Raw genomic sequence first — 26,916 nt, forward strand, 5'->3', positions numbered from 1 at the left:
ACTATACCATAGGTGAGGGTACCAGTGCATGAGCATGGTACCCCTACAGTGTCTAAACAAAACCTTAGACATTGTAAGTGCAGGGTAGCCATAAGAGTATATGGTCTGGGAGTTTGTCAAACACGAACTCCACAGCACCATAATGGCTACACTGAAAACTGGGAAGTTTGGTATCAAACTTCTCAGCACAATAAATGCACACTGATGCCAGTGTACATTTGATTGCAAAATACACCCCAGAGGGCACCTTAGAGGTGCCCCCTGAAACTTAACCGACTGTCTGTGTAGGCTGACTAGTTCCAGCAGCCTGCCACACTAGAGACATGTTGCTGGCCCCATGGGGAGAGTGCCTTTGTCACTCTGAGGCCAGTAACAAAGCCTGCACTGGGTGGAGATGCTAACACCTCCCCCAGGCAGGAGCTGTAACACCTGGCGGTGAGCCTCAAAGGCTCACCCCTTTGTCACAGCCCAGCAGGGCACTCCAGCTTAGTGGAGTTGCCCGCCCCCTCCGGCCACGGCCCCCACTTTTGGCGGCAAGGCTGGAGGGAACAAAGAAAGCAACAAGCAGGAGTCACTGGCCAGTCAGGACAGCCCCTAAGGTGTCCTGAGCTGAGGTGACTAACTTTTAGAAATCCTCCATCTTGCAGATGGAGGATTCCCCCAATAGGGTTAGGATTGTGACCCCCTCCCCTTGGGAGGAGGCACAAAGAGGGTGTACCCACCCTCAGGGCTAGTAGCCATTGGCTACTAACCCCCCAGACCTAAACACGCCCTTAAATTTAGTATTTAAGGGCTACCCTGAACCCTAGAAACTTAGATTCCTGCAACAACAAGAAGAAGGACTGCCTAGCTGAAAACCCCTGCAGAGGAAGACCAGAAGACAACAACTGCCTTGGCTCCAGAAACTCACCGGCCTGTCTCCTGCCTTCCAAAGAACTCTGCTCCAGCGACGCCTTCCAAAGGGACCAGCGACCTCTGAATCCTCTGAGGACTGCCCTGCTTCGACGACGACAAGAAACTCCCGAGGACAGCGGACCTGCTCCAAAAAGACTGCAACTTTATCCAAAGAAGCAGCTTTAAAGAACCCTGCAATCTCCCCGCAAGAAGCGTGAGACTTGCAACACTGCACCCGGCGACCCCGACTCGGCTGGTGGAGAACCAACACCTCAGGGAGGACCCCCGGACTACTCGACGACTGTGAGTACCAAAACCTGTCCCCCCTGAGCCCCCACAGCGCCGCCTGCAGAGGGAATCCCGAGGCTTCCCCTGACCGCGACTCTCTGAAACCTAAGTCCCGACGCCTGGAAAAGACCCTGCACCCGCAGCCCCCAGGACCTGAAGGACCGGACTTTCACTGCAGAAGTGACCCCCAGGAGTCCCTCTCCCAAGTGGAGGTTTCCCCGAGGAAGCCCCCCCTTGCCTGCCTGCAGCGCTGAAGAGATCCCTTGATCTCTCATTGACTTCTATTGCGAACCCGACGCTTGTTCTAACACTGCACCCGGCCGCCCCCGCGCCGCTGAGGGTGAAATTTCTGTGTGGGCTTGTGTCCCCCCCCGGTGCCCTACAAAACCCCCCTGGTCTGCCCTCCGAAGACGCGGGTACTTACCTGCAAGCAGACTGGAACCGGGGCACCCCCTTCTCTCCATTGAAGCCTATGCGTTTTGGGCACCACTTTGAACTCTGCACCTGACCGGCCCTGAGCTGCTGGTGTGGTAACTTTGGGGTTGCTCTGAACCCCCAACGGTGGGCTACCTTGGACCAAGAACTGAACCCTGTAAGTGTCTTACTTACCTGGTAAAACTAACAAAAACTTACCTCCCCCAGGAACTGTGAAAATTGCACTGTGTCCACTTTTAAAATAGCTATTTGTGAATAACTTGAAAAGTATACATGCAATTGAAATGATTCAAAGTTCCTAATGTACTTACCTGCAATACCTTTCAAACAAGATATTACATGTTAAATTTGAACCTGTGGTTCTTAAAATAAACTAAGAAAAGATATTTTTCTATACAAAACCTATTGGCTGGATTTGTCTCTGAGTGTGTGTACCTCATTTATTGTCTATGTGTATGTACAACAAATGCTTAACACTACTCCTTGGATAAGCCTACTGCTCGACCACACTACCACAAAATAGAGCATTAGTATTATCTCTTTTTACCACTATTTTACCTCTAAGGGGAACCCTTGGACTCTGTGCATGCTATTCCTTACTTTGAAATAGCACATACAGAGCCAACTTCCTACACCCGTGCAGTGGTAGAAGGCACAGGAGCTCTTCTTTGGGATGAAGTGATTGGTCCAAATACCTCACCCAAACTAATAACTGGGCCACATCGCCTATATCTGTGGACTCATCCATGGCAATGCTGAAGAACGGTGACTCTCTGACAGCTTTGATCACCTGCTCCTGGATATTTTCACCCATTGCCTCTATTCTGCGTGCACAAGTGGAATCCGATAGCTGTAAGGCACCAATTTCTTTTAAAATGCTGGATTTGTTCCTATAGTTCTCAAACAAAGTTTCAGCTGCTGAAAGGAAACATTTCTTCACCAGCTCTGCCTCCGTGAATGGCTTCTTATGTTTGGCAAGCAGGTAGCATATTTTGAATGATGCTTCTGTAACAGCCTCAGATTCCTTCATTTGGCAAAGGAAGAGCTTCTGCTGGGAAAGAAGTGTTTGCTTTAACGATGCCACTTTTGCTGAACGCAGTTGTGAGTGCAATGGGAAGTTCTCACTATAACTTGCGTGTCGAGTTTTGTAGTGCCGTTCCAGGTTATATCTCTTAAGAACATTTACTTTCTCCTTGCAAAGCAAACAGGTAGCTTTCTCCTTTGGCCATTCAACAAACAAGTACTCTTCTTCCCATGCTGCCTGGAATGATCTGTGTTCACTCTGTATGGATCTGGGTCGTTTGCAAGGCTTGGTAACTGGACTGTAGGCCATTGGTCTCAGCAAGTTTGTGCAATGATTTTCAAGGGTCAGGAATCAGATTTTCCCCTCACAGCCAAAGGACCGACACCACTTCACGACCGACAACACTTCACGAGCGACCGATGGACCGACACCGCCTCACGACCAATGGACCAACACTGCGTCTCGCTACAGACCTCTGTGCACAACAGCAAAGTAATATAAAGTGATGTGTAAAAGGAAACAAAGCATACCGTGATCTAACAATTGGCAACACACATGCTGGCCTTTGCCGATTCCCAGAGGACCATGTTATAAAAAGTATTTTTTGCAATTATGCTTGCAACCTGCTAGGAATACTAGAGTGATAATGAGGCCAATGAATGGTATACGGGCCTCTTTTTAGAAACTGTTTTTTTTCAGCATGCTGGGTCACACAGCAATAGAAATCAACTGTGCGCGAAATGCCAGGGGCCAGATAAAAAAAAGTGTATTATTGTAAGACATTTTCAACAGCCCTGGCTCTAGTAGTATATTCCTACACTAATCACAAGAGCCAAATGGGAATGTTCCAGAGTATATCCCTATCCTAATCACAAGAGACATTTAATTAGATGCAGCAGCCATTTATCATCCGCACCCCTGGGAGGAGGAGTAAGCTGAAGGTGTTTGCCCATCACACAAAGTGTACCCCACTGGACACTTCACAAATGGTTTGATTTATATTGGGATTGTCATCTGATTTTTGGTAGTTTTCATGGGTGGGTGGTTTCTCTCTGGCTGTACTGGGTTGGTGGGTATGCGTTATAAAAGTAAGCATTATTGTTTAGAGGTTGTACAAACAAAGGTCTAACTTGGTGCCTAAGCATTACAAGACAAAGATACAGCAGCACAGTTCTTAGCCTTGCAGGGTCCGGTCTATCACACACAGCGCCATCTGCTCTCACCCCTACCCCAGCAACACACACAGCGCGCACACATACAGCGCCATCTGCTCTCACCCCTACCCCAGTAACACACACAGCGCCATCTGCACACAGCGCCATCTGCTCTCACCCCTACCCCAGTAACACACACAGCGCGCACACACACAGCACCATCTGCTCTCACCCCTACCCCAGTAACACACACTGCGCCATCTGCACACAGCGCCATCTGCTCCCACCCCTACCCCAGTAACACACACAGCGCCATCTGCTCCCACCCTTACCCCAGTAACACACACAGCGCCATCTGCACACAGCGCCATCTGCTCTCACCCCTACCCCAGTAACACACACAGCGCGCACACACACAGCGCCATCTGCTCTCACCCCTACCCCAGTAACACACACAGCGCCATCTGCACACAGCGCCATCTGCTCTCACCCCTACCCCAGTAACACACACAGCGCCATCTGCTCTCACCCCTACCCCAGTAACACACACAGCGCGCGCACACACACAGCGCCATCTGCTCTCACCCCTACCCCAGTAACACACACACAGCGCGCACACACACAGCGCCATCTGCTCTCACCCCTACCCCAGTAACACACACAGCGCCATCTGCACACAGCGCCATCTGCTCTCACCCCTACCCCAGTAACACACACAGCGCGCACACACACAGCGCCATCTGCTCTCACCCCTACCCCAGTAACACACACAGCGCCATCTGCACACAGCGCCATCTGCTCTCACCCCTACCCCAGTAACACACACAGCGCGCACACACACAGCGCCATCTGCTCTCACCCCTACCCCAGTAACACACACTGCGCCATCTGCACACAGCGCCATCTGCTCCCACCCCTACCCCAGTAACACACACAGCGCCATCTGCTCCCACCCCTACCCCAGTAACACACACAGCGCCATCTGCACACAGCGCCATCTGCTCTCACCCCTACCCCAGTAACACACACAGCGCCATCTGCTCTCACCCCTACCCCAGTAACACACACAGCGCCATCTGCTCTCACCCCTACCCCAGTAACACACACACACAGCGCACACACACAGCGCCATCTGCTCTCACCCCTACCCCAGTAACACACACAGCGCCATCTGCACACAGCGCCATCTGCTCTCACCCCTACCCCAGTAACACACACAGCGCGCACACACACAGCGCCATCTGCTCTCACCCCTACCCCAGTAACACACACAGCGCCATCTGCACACAGCGCCATCTGCTCTCACCCCTACCCCAGTAACACACACAGCGCGCACACACACAGCGCCATCTGCTCTCACCCCTACCCCAGTAACACACACTGCGCCATCTGCACACAGCGCCATCTGCTCCCACCCCTACCCCAGTAACACACACAGCGCCATCTGCTCCCACCCCTACCCCAGTAACACACACAGCGCCATCTGCACACAGCGCCATCTGCTCTCACCCCTACCCCAGTAACACACACAGCGCCATCTGCTCTCACCCCTACCCCAGTAACACACACAGCGCCATCTGCTCTCACCCCTACCCCAGTAACACACACACACAGCGCACACACACAGCGCCATCTGCTCTCACGCCTACCCCAGTAACACACACAGCGCGCACACACACACAGCGCCATCTGCTCTCACCCCTACCCCAGTAACACACACAGCGCCATCTGCTCTCACCCCTACCCTAGTAACACACACAGCGCGCACACATACAGCGCCATCTGCTCTCACCCCTACCCCAGTAACACACACAGCGCGCACACACACAGCGCCATCTGCTCTCACCCCACCCCAGTAACACACACACACAGCGCACACACACAGCGCAATCTGCTCACACGCCTACCCCAGTAACACACACTACATTAAAAACAAATAAATAAATAACCAAAGAGCCTTACCTGACTCAAAGCACTGTAAAGATGCCACAAATCTGGAACAGCAGGCAGGCAGGCGGGCAGCAGACGTGGAGCCGGTGACAGCAAGCAGACGACCAAAGCCCCGTAAAAGTTAGCTGCAAGCGCTGACTTTTATGGGGCTTTGGCTTCCACGATCGTCAGGGCAACGCAATAAACAATGGCCGCCGTATGTAAACATAGAGGAGGGCCGCGGGAGCATGCTCCCGCGGCCCTCCTCTATGTTAACATACGGCGGCCATTGTTTATTGCGTTTGGTGTGCGTCTCGCGGGCCGCCAAGTTAGGTCCGTGGGGCCGCTGGCGGCCCGCGGGCCGTACTTTGAGTACCGTTGATCTAGTGCAATATGGCTACACACCCAAATGGGGTGAGATTGCAATGTGGAGATTGAGGTAATATGGTCAAAGCATGTGGCATTCCATATTCCTATGGAGGAAATTTGTACATCTTGTTCTGAGTGGATATTAGCAAGCAAAGCTAGTTTAACAGTGTAACTCTTGAGGCAGGAAAAAATAAGGACTGTAGAGAGTCTTAATTCGGAGTCAAGAAAATCACATTAAGATATGGGTGAGTAAAACTACCATCTTGATGTGAGCCGAGACTAAATTCTCCCAATGTCTAAACAATCCAATTCCTAAAAGGTAAATGAACTTCTACATGGGTTCCATAGCTCAAATTTTCTGGTTTGAAACACTTAACAAGTGTTTCCTCAGTAAAATGCATCTGTTACATGTGCAACAAAAAAACTAAACAGCAAATAACAACAACTTAAAATGCCCAAACCAAGTTGGATTTTGATTTATAAGATGCCTTATAAAATGCCATTACTATGATGAAGAGGATATTGTGCTCAACAGTTGAAGTAAAAATTAAAACAATAATAAAGTAGACATCTAATGTTTGTATAAGGGGTTTGGCAGACCAGAGCCTAGGCAACATCTGCAGCTAACTTGCAATGGACCACACTGCCAGATAAAGGCTTGCCCTAGTCAAAGGTTTTACCTTGGAACTCAAACCTTTCTGGTGCTTGAAAATCCTTAGCAGGGCAAGGCTTGAAGCTGCAACTCATTTGCTACAATATGTGTCAACCATTTCCTCAATAAGAAGGTGTAAGGAAATGCCTCCTTGGCATGGTTACCCCCTGACTTTTTGCCTTTGCTGATGCTATGTTTTGAATTGAAAGTGTGCTGAGGCCTGCTAACCAGGCCCCAGCACCAGTGTTCTTTCCCTAACCTGTACTTTTGATTCCACAATTGGCACACCCTGGCATCCAGGTAAGTCCCTTGTAACTGGTACCCCCTGGTACCAAGGGCCCTGATGCCAGAGGTCTCTAAGGGCTGCAGCATATCTTATGCCACCCCAGGGACCCCTCACTCAGCACAGACACACTGCTTGCCAGCTTGTGTGTGCTGGTGAGAACAAAACGAGTACGTCGACATGGCACTCCCCTCAGGGTGCCATGCCAACCTCACACTGCCTATGCAGTATAGATAAGTCACCCCTCTAGTAGGCCTTACAGTCCTAAGGCAGGGTGCACTATACCATAGGTGAGGGCACCAGTGCATGAGCACTGTGCCCCTACAGTGTCTAAGCCAAACCTTAGACATTGTAAGTGCAGGGTAGCCCTAAGAGTATATGGTCTGGGAGTCTGTCAAACACGGACTCCACAGCACCATAATGGCTACACTGAAAACTGGGAAGTTTGGTATCAAACTTCTCAGCACAATAAATGCACACTGATGCCAGTGTGCACTTTATTGTAAAATACACCCCAGAGGGCACCTTAGAGGTGCCCCCTGAAACCTAATACAACTACCCGTGTAGGCTGACTGGTTCTAGCAGCCTGCCACACTCGAGACATGTTGCTGGCCACATCGGGAGAGTGCCTTTGTCACTCTGTGGCCTGTAACAAAGCCTGCACTGGGTGGAGATGCTATCACCTCCCCCAGGCAGGATCTGTAACACCTGGCGGTGAGCCTCAAAGGCTTACCCCCTTTGTTCCAGCACCACAGGGCACTCCAGCTAGTGGAGTTGCCCGCCCCCTCCGGTCACGGCCCCACTTTTGGCGGCAAGGCCGGAGGAGATAATGAGAATAACAAGGAGGAGTCACCGGCCAGTCAGGACAGCCCCTAAGCTGAGGTGAGGTGACTAACTTTTAGAAATCCTCCATCTTGTAGAAGGAGGATTCCCCCAATAGGGATAGGAATGTGACCCCCTCCCCTTGGGAGGAGGCACAAAGAGGGTGTACCCACCCTCAGGGCCAGTAGCCATTGGCTACTAACCCCCCAGACCTAAACACACCCTTAAATTTAGTATTTAAGGGCTCCCCTGAATCTAAGAATTTAGATTCCTGCAACTTACAAGAAGAGGACTGCTGAGCTGAAAACCCCTGCAGAAGAAGAAAGAAGACACCAACTGCTTTGGCCCCAGTCCTACCGCCCTGTCTCCTGCCTTCCAAAGAAACCTGCTCCAGCGACGCTTTCCCCAGGACCAGCGACCTCTGAATCCTCAGAGGACTGCCCTGCTTCAAGAAAGACTAGAAACTCCCGAGGACAGCGGCCCTGTTCCAAAAAGACTGCAACTTTGTTACAGAGGAGCAGATTTAAAGACCCCTGCAATCCCCGCAAGAAGCGTGAGACTTGCAACACTGCACCCGGCGACCCCGACTCGACTGGTGGAGAACCAACAACACCTCAGGGAGGACCCTCCGGCGACTCCGAGACTGTGAGTAACCAAAGTTGTCCCCCCTGAGCCCCCACAGCGACGCCTGCAGAGGGAATCCCCAGGCTCCCCCTGACCGCGACTGCCTGACTCTAAAATCCCGACGGCTGGAAAAGACCCTGCACCCGCAGCCCCCAGCACCTGAAGGATCGGAACTTCAGTGCAGAAGTGACCCCCAGGAGGCCCTCTCCCTTGCCCAGGGGGTGTCTACCCCGAGGAGCCCCCCCCCTTGCCTGCCTGCACCGCTGAAGAGATCCCTTGGTCTCTCATTGATTTACATTGGAAACCCGACGCTTGTTTCTACACTGCACCCGGCCGCCCCAGTGCCGCTGAGGGTGTACTTTTTGTGTGAACTTGTGTCCCCCCCCCGGTGCCCTACAAAACCCCCCTGGTCTGCCCTCTGAGTACTTACCTGCTGGCAGACTGGAACCGGGGCACCCCCTTCTCTCCATTGAAGCCTATGTGTTTTGGGCACCATTTTGAACTCTGCACCTGACCGGCCCTGAGCTGCTGGTGTGGTGACTTTGGGGTTGCTCTGAACCCCCAACAGTGGGCTACTTTGGACCCAAATCTGAACCCTGTAGGTGGGTTACTTACCTGCAAAAACTAACAATACTTTACCTCCCCCAGGAACTGTGAAAATTGCACTAAGTGTCCACTTTTAAAACAGCTATTTGTGTTTTATGTGAAAAGTATATATGCTACTGTAATTATTCAAAGTTCCTAAAGTACTTACCTGCAATACCTTTCAAATGAGATATTACATGTAGAATTTGAACCTGTGGTTCTTAAAATAAACTAAGAAAAGATATTTTTCTATAACAAAACCTATTGGCCTGGATTTGTCTCTGAGTGTGTGTATGTACAACAAATGCTTAACACTACTCCTTTGATAAGCCTACTGCTCGACCACACTACCACAAAATAGAGCATTAGTATTATCTCTTTTTGCCACTATCTTACCTCTAAGGGGAACCCTTGGACTCTGTGCATGCTATTCCTTACTTTGAAATAGCACATACAGAGCCAACTTCCTACAGAAGGTAACTGGCATTGATCTCTAGTATACAGCCTTAGTATCATGGCACACAAATGGCAAATGTTTTCTCACATTGAGGTGTCAGTCACCAGATTTTTACCCTTTAACTTAGCTTATTTAGACATCCTGTAAGCCATGGCTAAAAACACAGGAATCTTCATTTTCACATATTCTCCCACTCACCTTCTTCCTTGGCAATGCTCACCAACCTGTGACGTTTGGGCCCATACAAAATATAGATAACATCTCCAACAGCCGCCATTAGTCCTTATAAATTATATATGCCATTCATTTCTATGGCTAAATAACAGTAAAACCTGGAGGATTCCTCTATTTCCTTTATTTTTCTTGTGAAATGTGCTATAACTCTAATGTTTCCCGCAGAAAGAAACAAATCTGTCCCAGGTCACTGTGGAAAATCAACATCATAAGGAGCCAGTGTTTGGTACACCCATGGCCGATACATAAATGTTTACCTGAATGGAAAAAAAAATAAACTAGTAACTCTGGCACCTCTTACTGGATAGCAGATAATGCTTGGGAATCTAAAATAGAATCATGCTGAATAACAATTCTGTCTAATGTGTCCAAAGAGCAGATCTATGTGACTGAAAAATTATTACCCTTCTTATCATGCCATATTTCTGTTAGACCAATAAAGCTGCTGTTTTTCTGTTGTGTAGCAAAAGAACTAAAGTGATGAAAAAAAAACTTAAACAAATACAAACCTTTGACAATGATGCTTTCAGTTTTTTCAGACACAATGTCAGAAGTTCCCTGGATTCCAAAGCACACTGTAGCCATGTTCCTGGTGGCTGCAAATACCTGTGTGAATAAAGACTGAAGTCTAAGTATACTTAGACCAACACAAAACAACTTCTACAAATGAATATGCATATGTGTATAACAAACAGTCTTGCGTACCTGCTCTCTACGGGCACTTGTGCACTATAAAGGACACATTAACATAACAAAGGAATGCCAGGCCTCAGTATACCAGTTGCTGGCTGGCACCCATAACTCTGCAAAACAAATACGCAATTTGAAACTTCAGTGATTTAACACCATGGAAGGAATTAGAACAAGGACTGGTCCATATTACAGGAAGAGTTTGAGGTTCAAAATGGTATATATCTTAAAAGAATGACTGGCCTCATATGATTCACTGCACTAACAGTAAATAAGAAGGGGTACTTCAAAGAGAACAATGTACCACCATGAAAAGATGTTGGCCACCGAGGAAGACCAGATGTAAAAAAAATAAAAAAATGATTTGCACAGTAAAATAGACAAAATATCTGATTTACTATCAACATCCTGATACAATCAGCTTACTAGGTATGACTGAATTATTCTTGTACAATAGTGCAAAATATACCCTTGTTTGAGCGATGTAACTTGCGGTAGGTGGATTGAAGGCTCGTTCTGACAGCATTTACATTGATGCAGACATTAAGGTACCCCGAGTGCCATTTCATTTAATGTTCACGTTTAAAGAAGATCTATGGATAAGGGGAGCACTGCAAGTGCAGAAGATACGACCGCTCATGTATTAGACAATGCCAAAGAAAGGGTGAGGAATGCTCGCTGTAGTAAATTAGTTAAGTTACAACTAAGGAATAGGTTGAAATGTTATCTACAGCTAAAGAGAAGAGTAGGCTATAAATAGGTAGACACTTTCTTGAAACATATGAACAGGGGTCGAAGCATAAGAGAGGTGCTTTTATACTGGAATGTATGTCACTCGATTACTGTATGGCTAAAAGTAAACAGGCGGTTTTACTTTTTTTGTTTTTTTTTTTATTAACTACTTTACCTGTTCTAATACAATGTTAACCAATTATGGTATAATGCATATGTGGAAATGCGGTTGATATGTAAAATACGAAAATCAGTAATTGTGCTGTCCATTATGAGGCCACAGATGTTCTCGTATTTTTGGGAGATGCTGACTCTGTGCTAGGTGTCAGCCTGCTTGTTCAAATGTATCCTATGAATTGTAACAAGTTTTCATTATGGTTACAGAGTATTAGCAATGTCAAGAACTCAAAGTCTAAAAAAATACTATTTTTAAACTCACTGGGCACTGCAGACTTCATTCCCGATTAAAACAAGGAACTGAAATGGAACCTTCGATCACTTCAGTTTCAGCAACTGGGAAATATATGCGAATGTGATACAAATAAGTATGCCATAAACATTACATTTAACGGATGCTGGCTGTCAGAATATCTTATGGCCAGTACATTTCCTGCAATGAAACACCTACTCAAACGGAATTTAGAGAATTAACATTTACCTTTTGCAGACATAATGGGAATAACTACAACATGAGAAATGCAAATGCTGAAACCTAATTATGGAAAAAGATAAATACCGATTAACATGTTGAAAATCTCTAATAATTTATATAGAGAGGAAAACTGAAATTTGAACTAAAGCTGTTAAATATTTAACTTGGGGTGGAATGTAGAGCACGATTTATTTACGTATTTATCGAAGAAACGGCTTTAGAATGTGGATACTTGGATTTTATTTTCTTTCTCTCTGGAAAAATTTGTTCTACTTGCTGAACCTTTTTGTTCTTTGAATGCCTATAATAGTTTTTGGCACCCGGATTTTAGATGGGTTGTAAAAGAGAGCAATGAGTGCTTTTTCCCATTTCTAAAAAGGTGGACATCATTAGAGTTAAGTCAAAAGACTTTTGACAATTTTGCAATACTGTTGGACTCATTTTTACTGGAATATGCTGCGTGCCGGTGCACGAGTTGAAACAACTAGAAATGGCATATTTTATCAGGCCAGTAGAAAGCAGTATGAGTGGTGCCATTCATCAGTCTCCTAGGCATACCGTCTGCATCCAACCGTTGGCCTAGAAACCACAATAACCCATACTGTAGCTCTCTTGAACTACACAGCGAGTCAGAGTAAGTATACATCGGGACAAAAAGAATAGTAGGCGTGCGCTCTGATTTTAGCCATAAAATATATGTCAGACTGGAAGCCATTTTGCATGCCATCGGGTGGCAGTAATTTGACTGATATGACGCTTTTATGTAGTTTAACACAGAAAAGAGGAACTGCACACTTGTTTGAAACCAGCTTATCTCATTTTAAAGGATCTATACGTTTAAAACCAGAGGTTTGATTTGCTCCTTTAGTAAAGTATATGTCAATTCTTTTGACAAGAAAATTGTTAGCTTTCTTCATTTAGATTTTGTTTTGAACAGTAAATAATTAAATCAGTTTTCTAATTTAGAAATTGATATGCGTTCATCTTGGTTTACAATACAACTTTTTTTATACAGGTAAAAAAAAAAAAAAAAAAAAATAATGTAAACAGACAAAAAATACTTAGCCCGATTCTACACCAGTGGCAAAGACGTTTTTACTACTACCCTTGTATACCCCTGCTTATCGGTTCACACAAGGAAATGATGACCCAGTCTCATTACTGCGTTCCTTGCAGACATGTATTAAAGGTGTAGGGGTGTAGTTTAATGATGGCTAGTGAATGGTGGCATCCATTTGTACAAAAGGGCATTTTCTTTTGTGATGTCTGTCTATGCCCTTATACGACATTCAGGCCTGACATGCACATTTCAACCCCCCTTCCCCCGCCCCCAACTCCCCCCAAACAACCACTCAACCTGTTCTACGTGGTACGCGATGGAAACTGAACCAGCCCTTTTCTTTGTCCAGGGCAGTTTTCCCCATCTTTAAGTAAAACTCATCCACCCAATTGCTTATTTCTCCCACTCCCTTCGCCCCAACCACTACTGATCAAAGGGCCCAAATCATAAATATTGCAGATTCTCTGGTTAGCTCCAGCACTTAACCTTAAAACGCCATAGTTTTCATACTGAGCACCTTGCTAAGCTGCCAGTCCAGTTTGGGCCAGACTCTTCGAGGCCAGAGAAGTAGCCTTACAGTAGCACCTTACTGATGGGCTGAGAGCCTACCTATCTTCAAGAGGAACAGGGTCGAGATTTCAGTCTTAACTCAAAGCACGTTTTATAGGACCACACTAGCCATGTGTATTTTTTGTTTTATTTTTTTTGTTTTGTTTTTTAAAAAATTGTAGTGAACTACAATACTGTTTAGGCTGATTTTCTCCCCCATACGTTGCTAGCACTTCTGGTCTTCTTTTCAAGGATTATCACTAATCGATTTAACTGCTAATCAATATAAGTCTATTGTCCCAAACACACAGCAGTAAATGGACATTGGTGAGACTGACTGTTATTTGCTGTGTCACCTTGTATCGGAGGTTCTAACGTCTCCAACTCCTGGAGTAAATCTGGACCACTAATCCTCTATCGTTCGTAAGAGATTCACGTTTCTAATAGCAGTAACCTGGTTATCAAATTCGGACTGCATTAACACTATAGACCTGGGCACCACTATTAACAGTACACAGAGAGGATACAGCACTATAACCACTGGCTGCTACAAGCCCCAACAAAAAAAATCATCACATACAGGATTCGCACATTTTATACTCATTGTTATTTGTCAGTTTTGTATGAGTAATATACCCGATAAAATTCGAATGGAAACAAATATAATAGGAAACAGAGAACCACTGTACCTTTCGCACTGCTTGCAGAAATGAACAGAGACCTGTTTTGGTATGCCTTCACTGATATCGACTTGGGTTCTTAAGCAGTCCACGCACATGTTTGCTGGATTTGGTGGAATTGGGATGCCACACTGACAGCAAAGGCTAGAAGACACGAAGATACAAAAGCAAGGAGTCAGTTTTGTAAATGAATAAGTTTTAATGTTATTTTTGACCTCAAGTTCTACAAGGTAGTTCTCATGCACAACATTTCCAACTGGGCACATGTGCCCCAATGTACATTAAAACTACAATATAAATAAGCGCAAATATTGTAAGGTGGTTAATCTTATGACAAATTGAGTTCCTGACGAACATTTGTAAAAAGCTTTTACACTGGCTGAATAGTATCAGAGTGCAGGGAAATGTGGTAAAGCGCTTCACAAGTATATTTTACATTATTAATATTCCATCCCAATTTTCAGGAAGATGAATGCTCCGGGTGATCAGGATTATAACATGATAATCTTCAATTGCCATGGGCCATTCGTCTGTCCGAAGAGGTATTTTTGTTTTTATGAAGAATTTAGTGTAATTTGAAGAAATACTCTGTACAGTTTTGGGTATACATCAAATATAGGTAAGAATAACCTACACGTCCTGACTTTGTGTTATTGAGTGTCTTATGCAAATGAGAGTTTAACGTTGGAAGAATGAAACGCAAACTAGAAGTCTCTGAAGTGGTATAACTGACTAGCTTAATGACGTACTAATTTGTGCACTTGTCTTTTGAACAACATATACAATTACACTGGAGCATAGCACTTAGAGGTAAGACATACCTGTGGACACAATATCATATTCGTATTAGACATGTTTACAACAGTTAAAATAACATAGGGTCTGGAAGAACATGGAACTAGTGGCTTCTGGACAAGGAACAGGAAGTTCCATTGCAGGCACAGGTAGAAAGGTATTTTTTTAAGCATTCCAGGACAACCTGAGCGTCCACCACACTGTAGAAGTTATATGCCCAAGAGAGTAACAATAGAATTTGTGTGACATAGGTCACATTAAGTTTCAATGTTTAACAACATATCAACTGACATACATGTTTCCTTGGCTGCTAGTGGGAGGTCCTGTCATGTACTCCATGTTGATACCAATTACCTGAAAAATAAAAGCAGTTTTGGTAAAATTAAGGCTACATATTTCAATTATCTTCATGGGCTAAACTGACATATGTGGGTTGTAAAATAATGCCTCAAAAGACATTTAAGTTTTAGACTGTAAAATAACTTTGCAAGCCTAACACTCCCTGCTACTCGTTTTGCGTCACACACGTCATTCCTACACGGCAAAACCAGTTAACTGATCCGGCCATGGTTCTACAGTCAACAACACACTTTCTTATTTCCAAGAATAAGAAGCCCTGTTCATTAGAGAGCAGTAAAACCGCTTTAACAAGTGCTATATAGAAAGCAATTTAATATCTTTACCACAATTAAAATGAATTAAAAAAAAAAAAAACATACCCACACTACAAAGTGATGTAGCGCTGGACCAGAGGAAAAAAACTCGAGGAAAATAAACAGGGGTTCACAGTGTTAATTTCGCTTGTTGATATTTCATTTGTAAATACTTCAGCTGAAATTCATCACACAACTCTGCATTGCAACCACATGCATATTTAAAATTAATTTTAATAGTTGAAGTTTAGCTATAATATAAATGTTATTTAGTAGTTTCCAGACAGATCTAATTACAGGAGAAAACACCTATAAGCCCACACAATCTTCCTTTTATAAACATCCTGCACAGCCTTGGCCTTCCTCTAAAGGAGTGCTGCCCTCCCAGCCTCCACCCATTCTCATAACTTATTAACAGTTTGTCCCCCTCTTCTCAATCTCTTGGGCAAAGTTTAATAAATGACATCACTAATAGATTTCTGTCATGCTCAGTGATATATAATTCAAACAAACATTTCCTACCGCCAAAATCATCGTCCATGGACAAGGAGAGTGGGAAAGTTGTCTAAAGAACAACAGCAACAAGGGGGACGAACCTGCTTCCCTGTTACCAAGCCCTTTCAACATGGCCTAGGAGGATGAGGGGATAATCTAGTGTAATCCCTATTCACATACCTGCAGGGCCCTTACTTTCCAGCCAAATCCTGTACTTAACACATCACTCTCATTGCTATTGACTGTCAATAATCCAGGGAAGTGTGGTGGGTGGGAGGGGTGGTCTGGGCAGATGGAACATGGAAGCGAAGTACCAGTTAAAAAAAAAAAAAAAAAAAAAAAAAAATTAAAGATTTTAAAAAAAATGTAATAATAATAATAATAATAATAATAATCACACGGGATGGGGGTAATACAGACCTGCCATTCTCCCCCTTCCTGGACTGGGTCCCTTCGCTCTTGGCCCAAACAACAGTAGGTTGGGTCATGAGAAGAATGACTGCAATTCGAAATGTCTGAAGCGGCTCTGTCCAAGTATTATATCATTGTAGTAAACAACATGCCAGAGTTTTTCCGACACAATAAAGCGCTTGAAACATACTAGGGGCCATATGTACGAACACTTTTTCCCCATAGACACAGAATGGGTAAAAACCTTTGCTACATCTGGCCCTAAATTCTCTCACATTAACTGAAGACAAAATAAATATAAGCACACCGTGTGTGCACTTACAGGACAGTACAGAGCATAAGTGAAAAAAATATGGTGGTGATCCAGGATTAGGCAGTAAACCCACTTATGTTGCCCAAGGGAAGACTGCCCGCTGTATTTAGACATCCCTGTGATGCTAAAAGTTGAACTGGTTCCATGTTTTTTTGGCCTGCTTGTCATTCCTTTTTATTTTTCGCAAGCAAATGGTTGCCATTCGGCAGGAAGGAGTGAGACAAAAGAAAAAGTAGTTTGTGCCCGCTGAAGTATATAGGCAATAGTGAGATTATCCATGTAACCGGGGCAGCCTGCAAGGCAGTAACAAAACCACTCCAAGGCGGGACAGGTGAATGCCCTCTGACATTCAGATTTCTATAACAGTGTTACAAATAGAATTTGCCAGTCATTATTAATAAAGATAATGCAAATTTCGTAACCATGGGTACACAAGGTCGCTACGCTATTTTAACAGGTATCTTTGCCAGCTCAAGCTCACTCACCAGAACAGGCCAATAGGCTCAAAAAATAACTCGCCTTGATAAAATCTGACTCACCATAACGAGTGGACAGGTATATTTTTATGAGGTTGGATATGGGAATGAAAAAATAATAATTGAGTGCACTTGGACTAATTTAGTATAATATCTGGGAAGCACAGGTTTTTTGTGCAGACCAGCCCTACATGCCTTGTGGGGGTTCTAGCATGAAGAGGAATCACCTCCGTTACCCTTAGGCCAGAAAGACTTTAATAGGTAGAGATGTGGTCTACCACAGAGATATGGTCTAGTGGCTACCTTGGTGATAATGGTATAACCGAAGTTCAATTATCAATAAAGCCCTTGTTCTTGGTTATCACTCAGGTATGGAAGGGAGCAGCACACTAATTTTCATTCATGCACTTCTGACAGAAAGCTGTTAAACACCACAGTTCACAGAACTCCACAAGAGACTACCATTAGCAAAGCTATTAGGTCTGCGTTTGCCACCTAGGTGTTATGGATTTTTTTTTTACAGCAAGCATTTGCCACAAAAATATAAAGTAAACAGGCTGGCTAAAATGGCACCTATATGCTTGCAATAAAACGTTTACAATGAAAAAAATAACAATTTAAATAAAACAATAAGGGTGCTTCCTAACAGACAGGTGTACTTCGAACAGGTTAGAACATATTTTAGCTTCAAGGAAAACATGATTCATATTGTTAAAAAGAAAATGTAATATTGGCTCCAACTTGCATTAACCTGAAGAAAGTTTAAACACACAAAGATGAAGTAAAAAAGTTTTAAAAAGTACAAATGAAAAAGAAAAAACGTCTTGGTAAAGCACTGGCCTACAATCCCTGCCACTGAACAGCACTTCTTTTCAGGCCCCCAAGAATTTATGATTTTGCTGTTTGAAAACATTGCCGTTTTACAATGCCACATATAACAAAAAATATGAAAGTTTCACAAAGGCCCCTACAAAATGTAAAAGAAAACTGGTACAGTGAAAGGGCTCCTGCTGCTTTCCCTGGCACCTCTGCCCCGGCTACCTTTGGTTTCTGTTTACTATGCCTCCTTATTTCTACTGTAGCCTGTCTCCTCTGCCTCTTGCTGCACCCTCAGGCCCACCATATATTTTCATTTATGTTAAATTGCATGCAGCTGGTTACAGAGTAAAAGCAGTCACCAAGCAAGGACTAAAACTGTAGTCCAACATAAACTGCATGTGAACACTTTCTGAAAACCTTGTCCCTAGTACTGTTCAAGTCTTTTTCTAATTCAGGAGTAGAATCACCCGAATATTTTTGTGGGGTAATTCTTTGTGGTGTTGAAGTTGCACCACTGCCCTCAACTTTGCAGCCCCACTGCACTTTCCTCAGTGTGCTTTCTTTCTACCAACAGTCCCCAACCTCTCCACTCAGACGGGGTCCTTCCCCCCTCCTCACCTTGCGGCCTCACCAAGCCCAATGGCGGTAAAAAATGCAGGGGCAGGCTGGGGCTGGAGCTCATTCCACTTCACCTCCACTGCCGACCGCTTTATCCAAAGGGCAGTGACCGAGAGCACATACACAAACAGGTAACGAACAAGTGGCAGGCGGTGGCAGGAAGCAGACAACAAATGATTTGGCACTCACAGTGGCTTAGTGGCACAGTGATGCTGCTACCCTGCGGCTCTGGGTCACACTGCTCTCTCGCTCACCGTACTTGCAGCACTTCGATGCTTGCACTAGCTCCTCCTCCTGCAACACGAGCCACAGAACGCTCAATCAGTGCATGAGCAAATAGCATCTCCCAAACTAAATGATGCACATGCATAGATTAAAGGCGTGTATATGTTTGCTAAGAAATATATACAGGATGGTTGTGGGGCAGAGATTGCCGCATACGAAGACAGCTGCTGCCTAGGCCAGCTCTCCGGGCCGATAAATCAACCCTCAAAAATCCTGCATTAAAAACCACCACCGCACGATTTACATTATTGGCCCTGATGAAGCAATGCCCGCTGCAAGATTCGAGACCACCTGAGAACCCGACAATAATGAGCGGATCGTGTGCCGGACAGTGAGGCCTTCCTAGGGTCAGGTGGTGGGCTTAGAAGTGGAGCAGCAGGGGCACGGAGTGAGCATGTCCCTCCCCTGATAAGCTGCAATTTGACCTCAGAAAGTTCCCAGAAGAAGATGGAGAGGCAACAGGCAATGCACAAGGGGCCTCGGGTACGGTCAAGGACATAGAATTGAAACAAATTCTTGAGGCAATGCAACACAGCCTCACCAAGATCGACGGCAAAATCAATGCCCTTACATACGGAATGGACGGTATGCCTGAACACATGGATAAAAGGTTGGACATGGTGGAGAGGCGTGTGTCCAAAGCGGAAGACAAACAAGTCACCATATCTGCTGCACAAAAACGGACTGACAAGGTCCTCCAAACAGTGCAGGCCAAAGCAGGAGACCTCTGGGCTCAATCCCAGAGAAACAATCTCAGTATAGTGGGGAAATCGCTGACTCTACTAATATCACCAACATGGAGCGGTTCTGATGGACCTATTGGGGCGTGAGACGTTCTCTGATGTCTTCATTGTGGAATGCGCCCACCGCTCGCTGGTGATGCGGCCGATCCCAGGGCAGCGCCACGACCCATCTTAGCCAGAATACTAAATTACAGAGATTGTGATGTGTAAAGCTAGATAACTCAGGGAGCTTTGACATGAGGGCTCCACTATATCGTTGTACCCTGACTTCACACAACAGGTGCGGAAGGTGAGAAGATTGTTCGCCCCTCTTACGAAGCATGTCTGGGAGACACGGAGAGCATGCGTAAGATGGAGAAATAGCTCTCCGGACTGTGCTACTGTGACCAAACTGGTTTCTTCAGGTTATTACCCTGGGCGAGTGAAGCACTATATTCAACTGGGGCACTGTACCATAGACTGCTTATTAGCTTTGGGAGATACAGCTAACTAGGTGGCTCCTGGGGGGGCCTGCTCATTGGTCATGGGGCCTCTGTTGATGACAGAATGTGGTAAGAGTAGTCCAATCATACTACGGCACTGGAGTAGTGGAAAGTTAGACTTCGACACAGGTTTTTGCATGCCTTACACTTCGAATAATTGCCCATAGTTGGTACTATGTGACGTAGCCTGAGAAGCTGACCCACCAGCACCTGCCCCCATGTGTGAACCACACTGCATAGGTTTGAAGTGTTGGGGATGGGAAGGGTAATGGGATGTACAACAACACCTTCTCAGTTGAGGAAAAGCATAACGGGGGTAGAGGGAGTGGTGGGGTTACAGTTTTCAACTCGGAGTTATCGGCATGAGTTGCACTTCCAGGCTAGGGCACTAAAAACTATAATATTGTTTAAGAAACAGACTAGTTCAGGACAACGAGACCTGTTGAGGGCGTAGCAAAGTTACGATGCTTAACATGGAATGTGCGCGGATTGAACGACCACAGGAAATTGCATAAGGTAATGGCGTATCTCCAAAGGCACAAAGCAGATGTAGGCATATTGCAAGAAACCTACCTTGCACCTGAGAGCAGAAAGCTGACATATAGGAGACTGCAGGGGACCTACTGTGTGGCTGTTTTTACCTAACATGCTCAGGGGTGCTCATATGGATAGGTAGGGCCTGAGGATTCAATTGCAAGAGCTGTGCACTGATTTAGGCAGCAGGTATGCGATAGCACAATGCACTAAGGATGATCTCACAGTGGAGCTGGTGGGGGTACATGGTCCAAATCACGATAATCCACAATCATACAGAACATTACACACCAGAGTGGTACAATGGGGCAACCCTCGGCTGCTGCACACGCAATAATTGACATAGCGTCAGACAGTGGGTTAGTGGACGTCTGGCAGACTAGAGCACCACTACAGCCAGGTTACACACACTACTCATCGGCATATGATCTTCATACACAAATCAATTACTAGCTATTGTTGTGGCGACTATTCTCCCATGTGAGATGTGAGTCCTCCCCCACACTTACTCTGCCCATTTCCCAGTACAGATGGATTTGACATTACACCCACCCAGGCCACTGGCATTTCTGTGGCAATTTTCTCCAAATTTACTTCAAGACTCTACTCTGGTAGGAACTGACTCAAGCAGTAGAAGAGTTCTTCTCCACCAGTGTGGGCTCAGCAGATAAGTTTGCAACAGTTTTGGAGGCATTCAAAGTTTACATTAGAGACTTCACCATTTCAAAACACTCATGAATGCTGAGATCGATTTGGGGTCGCTCAACACTGGAGAAAGATCTGGCAGACTTAGAATGTCACAACACAACAAGATGATGGACAGAGTGCTGAACCTTTTCAAACACTCACCCCCAGTCACAGATCTGGGTTAAATCCATCATTCTTTTGCTCACCATGCTCTCCCTACCCCCCAGTTTGGACCTAGCCATTTGCAAATCAGTCTTGAACATGTTCCCCATGGGAATAGTCCAGCCCGAACTGCTATGTGTATCACCTCTCATCAGCTAGGCTAGATTCAATCCAGTGGCACAGTGAGCAAGGGACACCCCCACCCGATAGGACCAGGGTGCCAACAACGTAACAGACTACCTTACTCATACAGAAATGAAGTGGCTTGCGAATGACACTGGAAATGCCTCATGGGGTCTTCAAACCCAGGTGAAATTCGAGCAGCAATTAAGGACTTGCCCTCCAGCAAGTCACCAACATTCTGACTGTGGCTTTTTATAAGTCATTTCAGGATCGACTTATTTCACATTTGATCACATCATACAAGAAATGGTAAATGACGGGATCTTGCCTCCCACCATGCGAGAGGCCCTGTTAGTGACACTATTGAATTTGAGTAAACTGGTAAATCAGTCCTCCTCCTACCAGCCTCTATTGCTCTTAAACAACGACACTAAGATCTACCCAAACTTTTTGGCTAGTAGGCATGGCCCATTCCGGCCCGGTGTGGTAGCCCCAGATCAAGCAGGCTTTGTCCCAGACCCAGTTTAGCATTCAGTCTTAGAACACTGTTTGGTGTAATGCAACAGTCAGACCCTGGTCTACACGCCACCGTAATATTCCTTGACAAAGAGAAAGAGTTTGATTTGGTTGAATGGGACTTCCTGATGGCAGTGCTCCACCGTATCGGTGTAGGCGAGATTCTCCTTAAATTAGACCAAATACTGTATAACACGCCCTCAGCACACATCCGACTCAATGGGTCTATCACAGCCTCTATCGACATTCACAAAGCACCAAGCATGGCTACCCCTGGTCTCCGCTGCTGTATGCCCCTTGTGACAGAACCGCTGGCATGTGCACTAAGAGAATATCATGCACACCGCGGCCTGCAATTTCCAAATTAATAATTTCACCCTATGCAGATCACACACATATATATATATGCAATATGGGATCGCAATTTGGATCCAGTGTTGCAAGAAGTAAAGCAGTTCAGTAATATCTTGGGGTTATGCATAAACTGGGACAAATCCATTATATTTCCACTTACTCCTATCACAACACAGGGGCAGTCACTGTATCCATTACAATGGGTCACAGAATACGTATGGTACTTGGAAGTACAGGTGCACACATCCCCAACAGCAGTAATAAGAGACAATTATGGCAGAGCTTTACAAAAATTGTAAGAAGCCATAGATTGGTGGACCAAGTTGCTATTATCACTGACGGGGCGCACTGCAGTTATGAAAATGGTGGTATTGCCCAGATTCTTGTCCCTATACTTGAAATTTTTAAATGTGCTAGTGGCAATAGATTTTGCTGCTAACTTAAAAATGCATCCAATTTTCCATGAGTTTCAAAAATGTCTAATACTTAAGACTCAAAGAACAAAGGAAAGCAGCAGGGTGAGTGTTGGGTGCACATGAACTGCTAGCATTCCATCTACACTGAATTTTACAGATTAACATTTTAATGAAGTTGACGAAGGATTCATCCAGTTTATCATTTATTATATTTCGCACAGATCAGCTAAGTGCGATTTGCACAGGGGAATGAGTTATCACGTGAGTATGTGTTAAGATTATCCATTCATAAGAAGTCTTTTCAGTAGCCGACCTTCATCTATGCTACATTTTTACCTAATAGGAAAAATAATTACATCCTGTCTGTATCTCAGTTCTCTGTAAAGTGCTCAAAATATCTTTCACAACTGTGGCGCTATTAAAAAAATACTCAAATGACTGGATGAAATATACATTTGTCATGCGGAAGTGGGCCATTTCTTTGCGTTTCGAATATTCATATACTAAAAAAAAAAACGAAAAAAAAAAAAACACAATACGGCCACCATGATTGCGAGAATATGCGAACCAGCTATCATGAAAGTATTTTTCATTCGGTCTTAAAATCCCGTCCTAAGTGGTTGCCACATGTGTATACGCAGACCGTCATCTTGGAATTACTTTTTTTTTTTAAAGAAAAAGAAATATTCTTCCAATATAGCAATGCACTTCTCTCTGCTCACACGGCGGCAGTGATCAGTGAATTAAAATTAAGTTAATAGATGTTATCAGTTAGACCTACCGAATTTGCCAATGCTCAGTAATGAAGATGCACGGCTTTATTTTATAAACACAGTTTTACAACACGTCTGCACCTAAAGATGTACACATACTTAATTCAATGACAGACCATAGTTTACAAGCTCACAAGAATGGCAGGACTTGGCAAAAACTTCACAAACATGGCGGTCTACAGGAAATGTGCATCCAAGTATTCGGGTCTTCAAAATTAGGTAAGGCAAGCAGGTTTTCTTTTGGAAAAATCAAACTTAGATCACTCTGTGGTAAGGAAAACCTATTTGCTTCTCCTCACATACTCATCATTCCCAACACCCATTCCAAACTCATTGCACTGAAAGAAGTAAACGTCCAGCAGCACAGAACGAAACTGCATGCCCCCAGAATTTTTGTTTTCCATTTTTGCATGCCTATTCAGATAAGTGACATTAATGGAAGGGCTTGTGGGTATGAACTCAGAAGGAAATATTAATTAGCATTGTTCAACTCTTCAGTAATACCTCCAGGCTACTAAGGGTCAGGTATATTTTAATTACTTATAGCAGTCATAACAATGTCACAATTCCATACGTATTTTAAAGTATCTGGAGTGGAATTGGGAATGTAGAGAATACGAGGGCGGCCTTAACAGGGTCACCGAATATATTACTAGGACAACATCTACTTCTAGGCTAACATGTCAGTTTCCTTCTCCTCAAATGATCCAGCATGCTTCTCTCCTTTTCTCTTTCTTCCAAAGGCGTGCATTTTAATTTACTGTGGGCATGTGTGACAACAAAGGATTGTAGTAGCAAATCCAAAACATTTTATCACCACGATCAAATTCTTGCAGATGACTAGTGATGACATTATATTATCATAAATCCAAAGGTTGGGTAGGTTTTACATTAAAAAATGAGGCACACTAGACGACCTTCATGTGTCTTAGAACAGAACGTCACACGGCAAAAAGGAACTGGGCAATAAACTATCTGACTTATAGTCTATGTCCAAATAACGGTACCACCTTGTGCAGTGTGATGCGATCGGACGAATGAAGGAGAAGAATGTCTGTATACGAATTAGGAACAGAAACAACGGGGTATACAACTAGACTACATACAATCGAGCTGTAAACCTCCGTGAAAGAAATTACCAAAGACAGAGTAAAATTCTTTAGCGCCAGACATGCAAGTAATGTTCTTATACTAATTTATCTCTAGCGGACTTTGAAAAGATACTGTTCAAGCACGTGATGTGTTTAATGTAAAAGAATTGTCGGGGGGGGGGGGAAGCACTGCACAAAATTTGACATGGCTGTTTTGTGACTGGCTTCTTTTCTGCCCAAAAGGAAAGCGAAGATTGTGACCGGTCAGGGGATCATTTAAATTTTGGAGGAGGTAAGCAGGGTCCCTTACGGAATAGATATTTCTGTTCCTTTAACTTCCTTCTGCTAAAACTGAAAGTTCAGTTTCATAACTGCACAGAACATACACAATTGATCTTCCATCCATTTTATGAGCATGTTTATGGATGTTAAGAAGATTGATGAGGTATTTACCAGGATACGTCAATTTATTTACAATTTTTCTTTAGCGCGATACGACCCAAGTGTTTTAAGACGCTTTACAAATAACGTTGACGGAAATCAAAACAAAATTAATAGGAGTTAACAGTGGAAACCCGAGTACGAATTAGCGGAAAATGCTCACGATGTTGGCAAACAAGGGAAATTGAGTATAGAGGAAGGTGACTATCTGTAAAAACAAAAAAAAACAATCAATGTGGTCAAGAGGAGATACTGGCACCGTAACTGAAGCCCCACTAACCCAGAACGCAACCAGTGGGCCACAAGGCTACAGCAATTTCGTTAAGAATAACACTGTGGTATCTGGGAACCGTAACTTACACTGATGACGTTCGAGAATGTTAGGAACGGAGTCAGTTAAGTGCTCTCCAAATAAAGTACTACGTAACTCACCTGTTGTCCCGCAAATTACTCCACAAAACACTAAGAAAATAAAACCACGCCCAACAGTAAGCATGTTTTCTGTTTTCAAACACCATTTCCCTCAGTGTAAGAAAAGTAGCTGGAATACAACTAGAAAAGTCATGTAGTCAGCGACCTGCTATAATTGAAACTGGAAAAGGGACTGGCACTTAACGTGGACAAAACAGAGCTCCTGCATTAGCAGAAAACAAAAACAACGTACCACAGGAGAACCAACTTCGGTGCCAACTAGTCTGTTAGAAGGCCGATCAGTAAATTGAGTTCCATGTGCACACTACTTCCTCCGTGACTGATCTCCCAAAGGGTGAATTTTTCACGAGCGTTAACACTTCCGGATCGCATAACAGCCAATCGCAGGGTAGAACATATACTGAAGGCAGCTGTTCCGTAGATCTCAGCTCCCCGTTTGTTTGAGCCCTACCGCTCGATGCGCATGCGCACCATTGTACGCATATTCAGTACGCATTTTTCGGCATCACTCGTCTGTGAACTACTGTCTCGTGTGCGCATGCGCAGTATGCATTTTCTTCATTCTTTGGAAGAAGAGGGTGGGGGCGGGTGGATGACCCAGAGACCGGGTCCTGGACAGGATATTCTCAGGAGATTCTCCTCTGCGGCATCCTCCGTCCTGGACCCGCTGCTAGGGCATAAACCGACGACGGGGATGAGAACCATCGGAGCAGCGGGTGCGGCGGCAGGATACCTTAGAGGTGAGCCTCCTGGGTTCGGGAGTGGGGGATGAGGATGGCGGAGCAGCGGGTGCAAGAGGGTGTCGCAGTGGCCGGGTTCTGGACTGGATCAGCCACCAAAGTACAAGCCCCCGCTTCCCCCAGGAGGCTCTCCTCTGCGCAGCCGCTACTAGGGCACAAACGGACGGACTGGGGGATGAGAACCACGGAGAGGCGTCCTCCCACTGCCCCGGCTGCTAGTGTGCTCTAACCGTCTGATCTTCCCCGTCTGTCAGTGCCTCCCCCACGTCAGAGGGGAGCTCAGAAATACCGGTGCGCTTGTGCGTCTCTTCGTGGCCTCCCCGAATTACATGTTTTGAAATGCGTGAGAGTCGCAGCAATGCTGTGTCAAGCAATAAGTTTAACCCCTTCGCTGCCAGGCCTTTTCCCCCTCCTGTGCCAGGCCTTTTTTTGCCTATTTGGGGC

The 26,916-nt window shown here is 45.0% G+C and overlaps 1 protein-coding gene across 2 annotated transcripts in view; it reads right to left on the minus strand.

The window, feature by feature from the left end:
* Positions 1-26,096, minus strand: part of NMD3 (NMD3 ribosome export adaptor) — a 167,043-nt gene extending 140,947 nt beyond the window's left edge. The window contains exons 1-4 of one of the 2 annotated variants that reach the window (XM_069213234.1): positions 25,965-26,096; positions 15,204-15,262; positions 14,123-14,257; positions 10,260-10,356 (exon numbers count right to left, since the gene is read on the minus strand). In XM_069213234.1, coding sequence (XP_069069335.1) covers positions 10,260-10,356; positions 14,123-14,257; positions 15,204-15,247 — 276 coding nt within the window. In that variant the 5' untranslated portion in view covers positions 15,248-15,262; positions 25,965-26,096. Of the gene's footprint in view, positions 1-10,259; positions 10,357-14,122; positions 14,258-15,203; positions 15,263-18,882; positions 18,975-25,964 lie in introns of those variants that run through there. The other variant, XM_069213235.1, reaches the window with a different exon arrangement.
* Between the last annotated feature and the right edge of the window lie 820 nt (positions 26,097-26,916).

This window comes from Pleurodeles waltl, chromosome 11 (genome assembly GCF_031143425.1).
Source record: "Pleurodeles waltl isolate 20211129_DDA chromosome 11, aPleWal1.hap1.20221129, whole genome shotgun sequence".
Lineage (NCBI taxonomy): Eukaryota > Metazoa > Chordata > Amphibia > Caudata > Salamandridae > Pleurodeles > Pleurodeles waltl.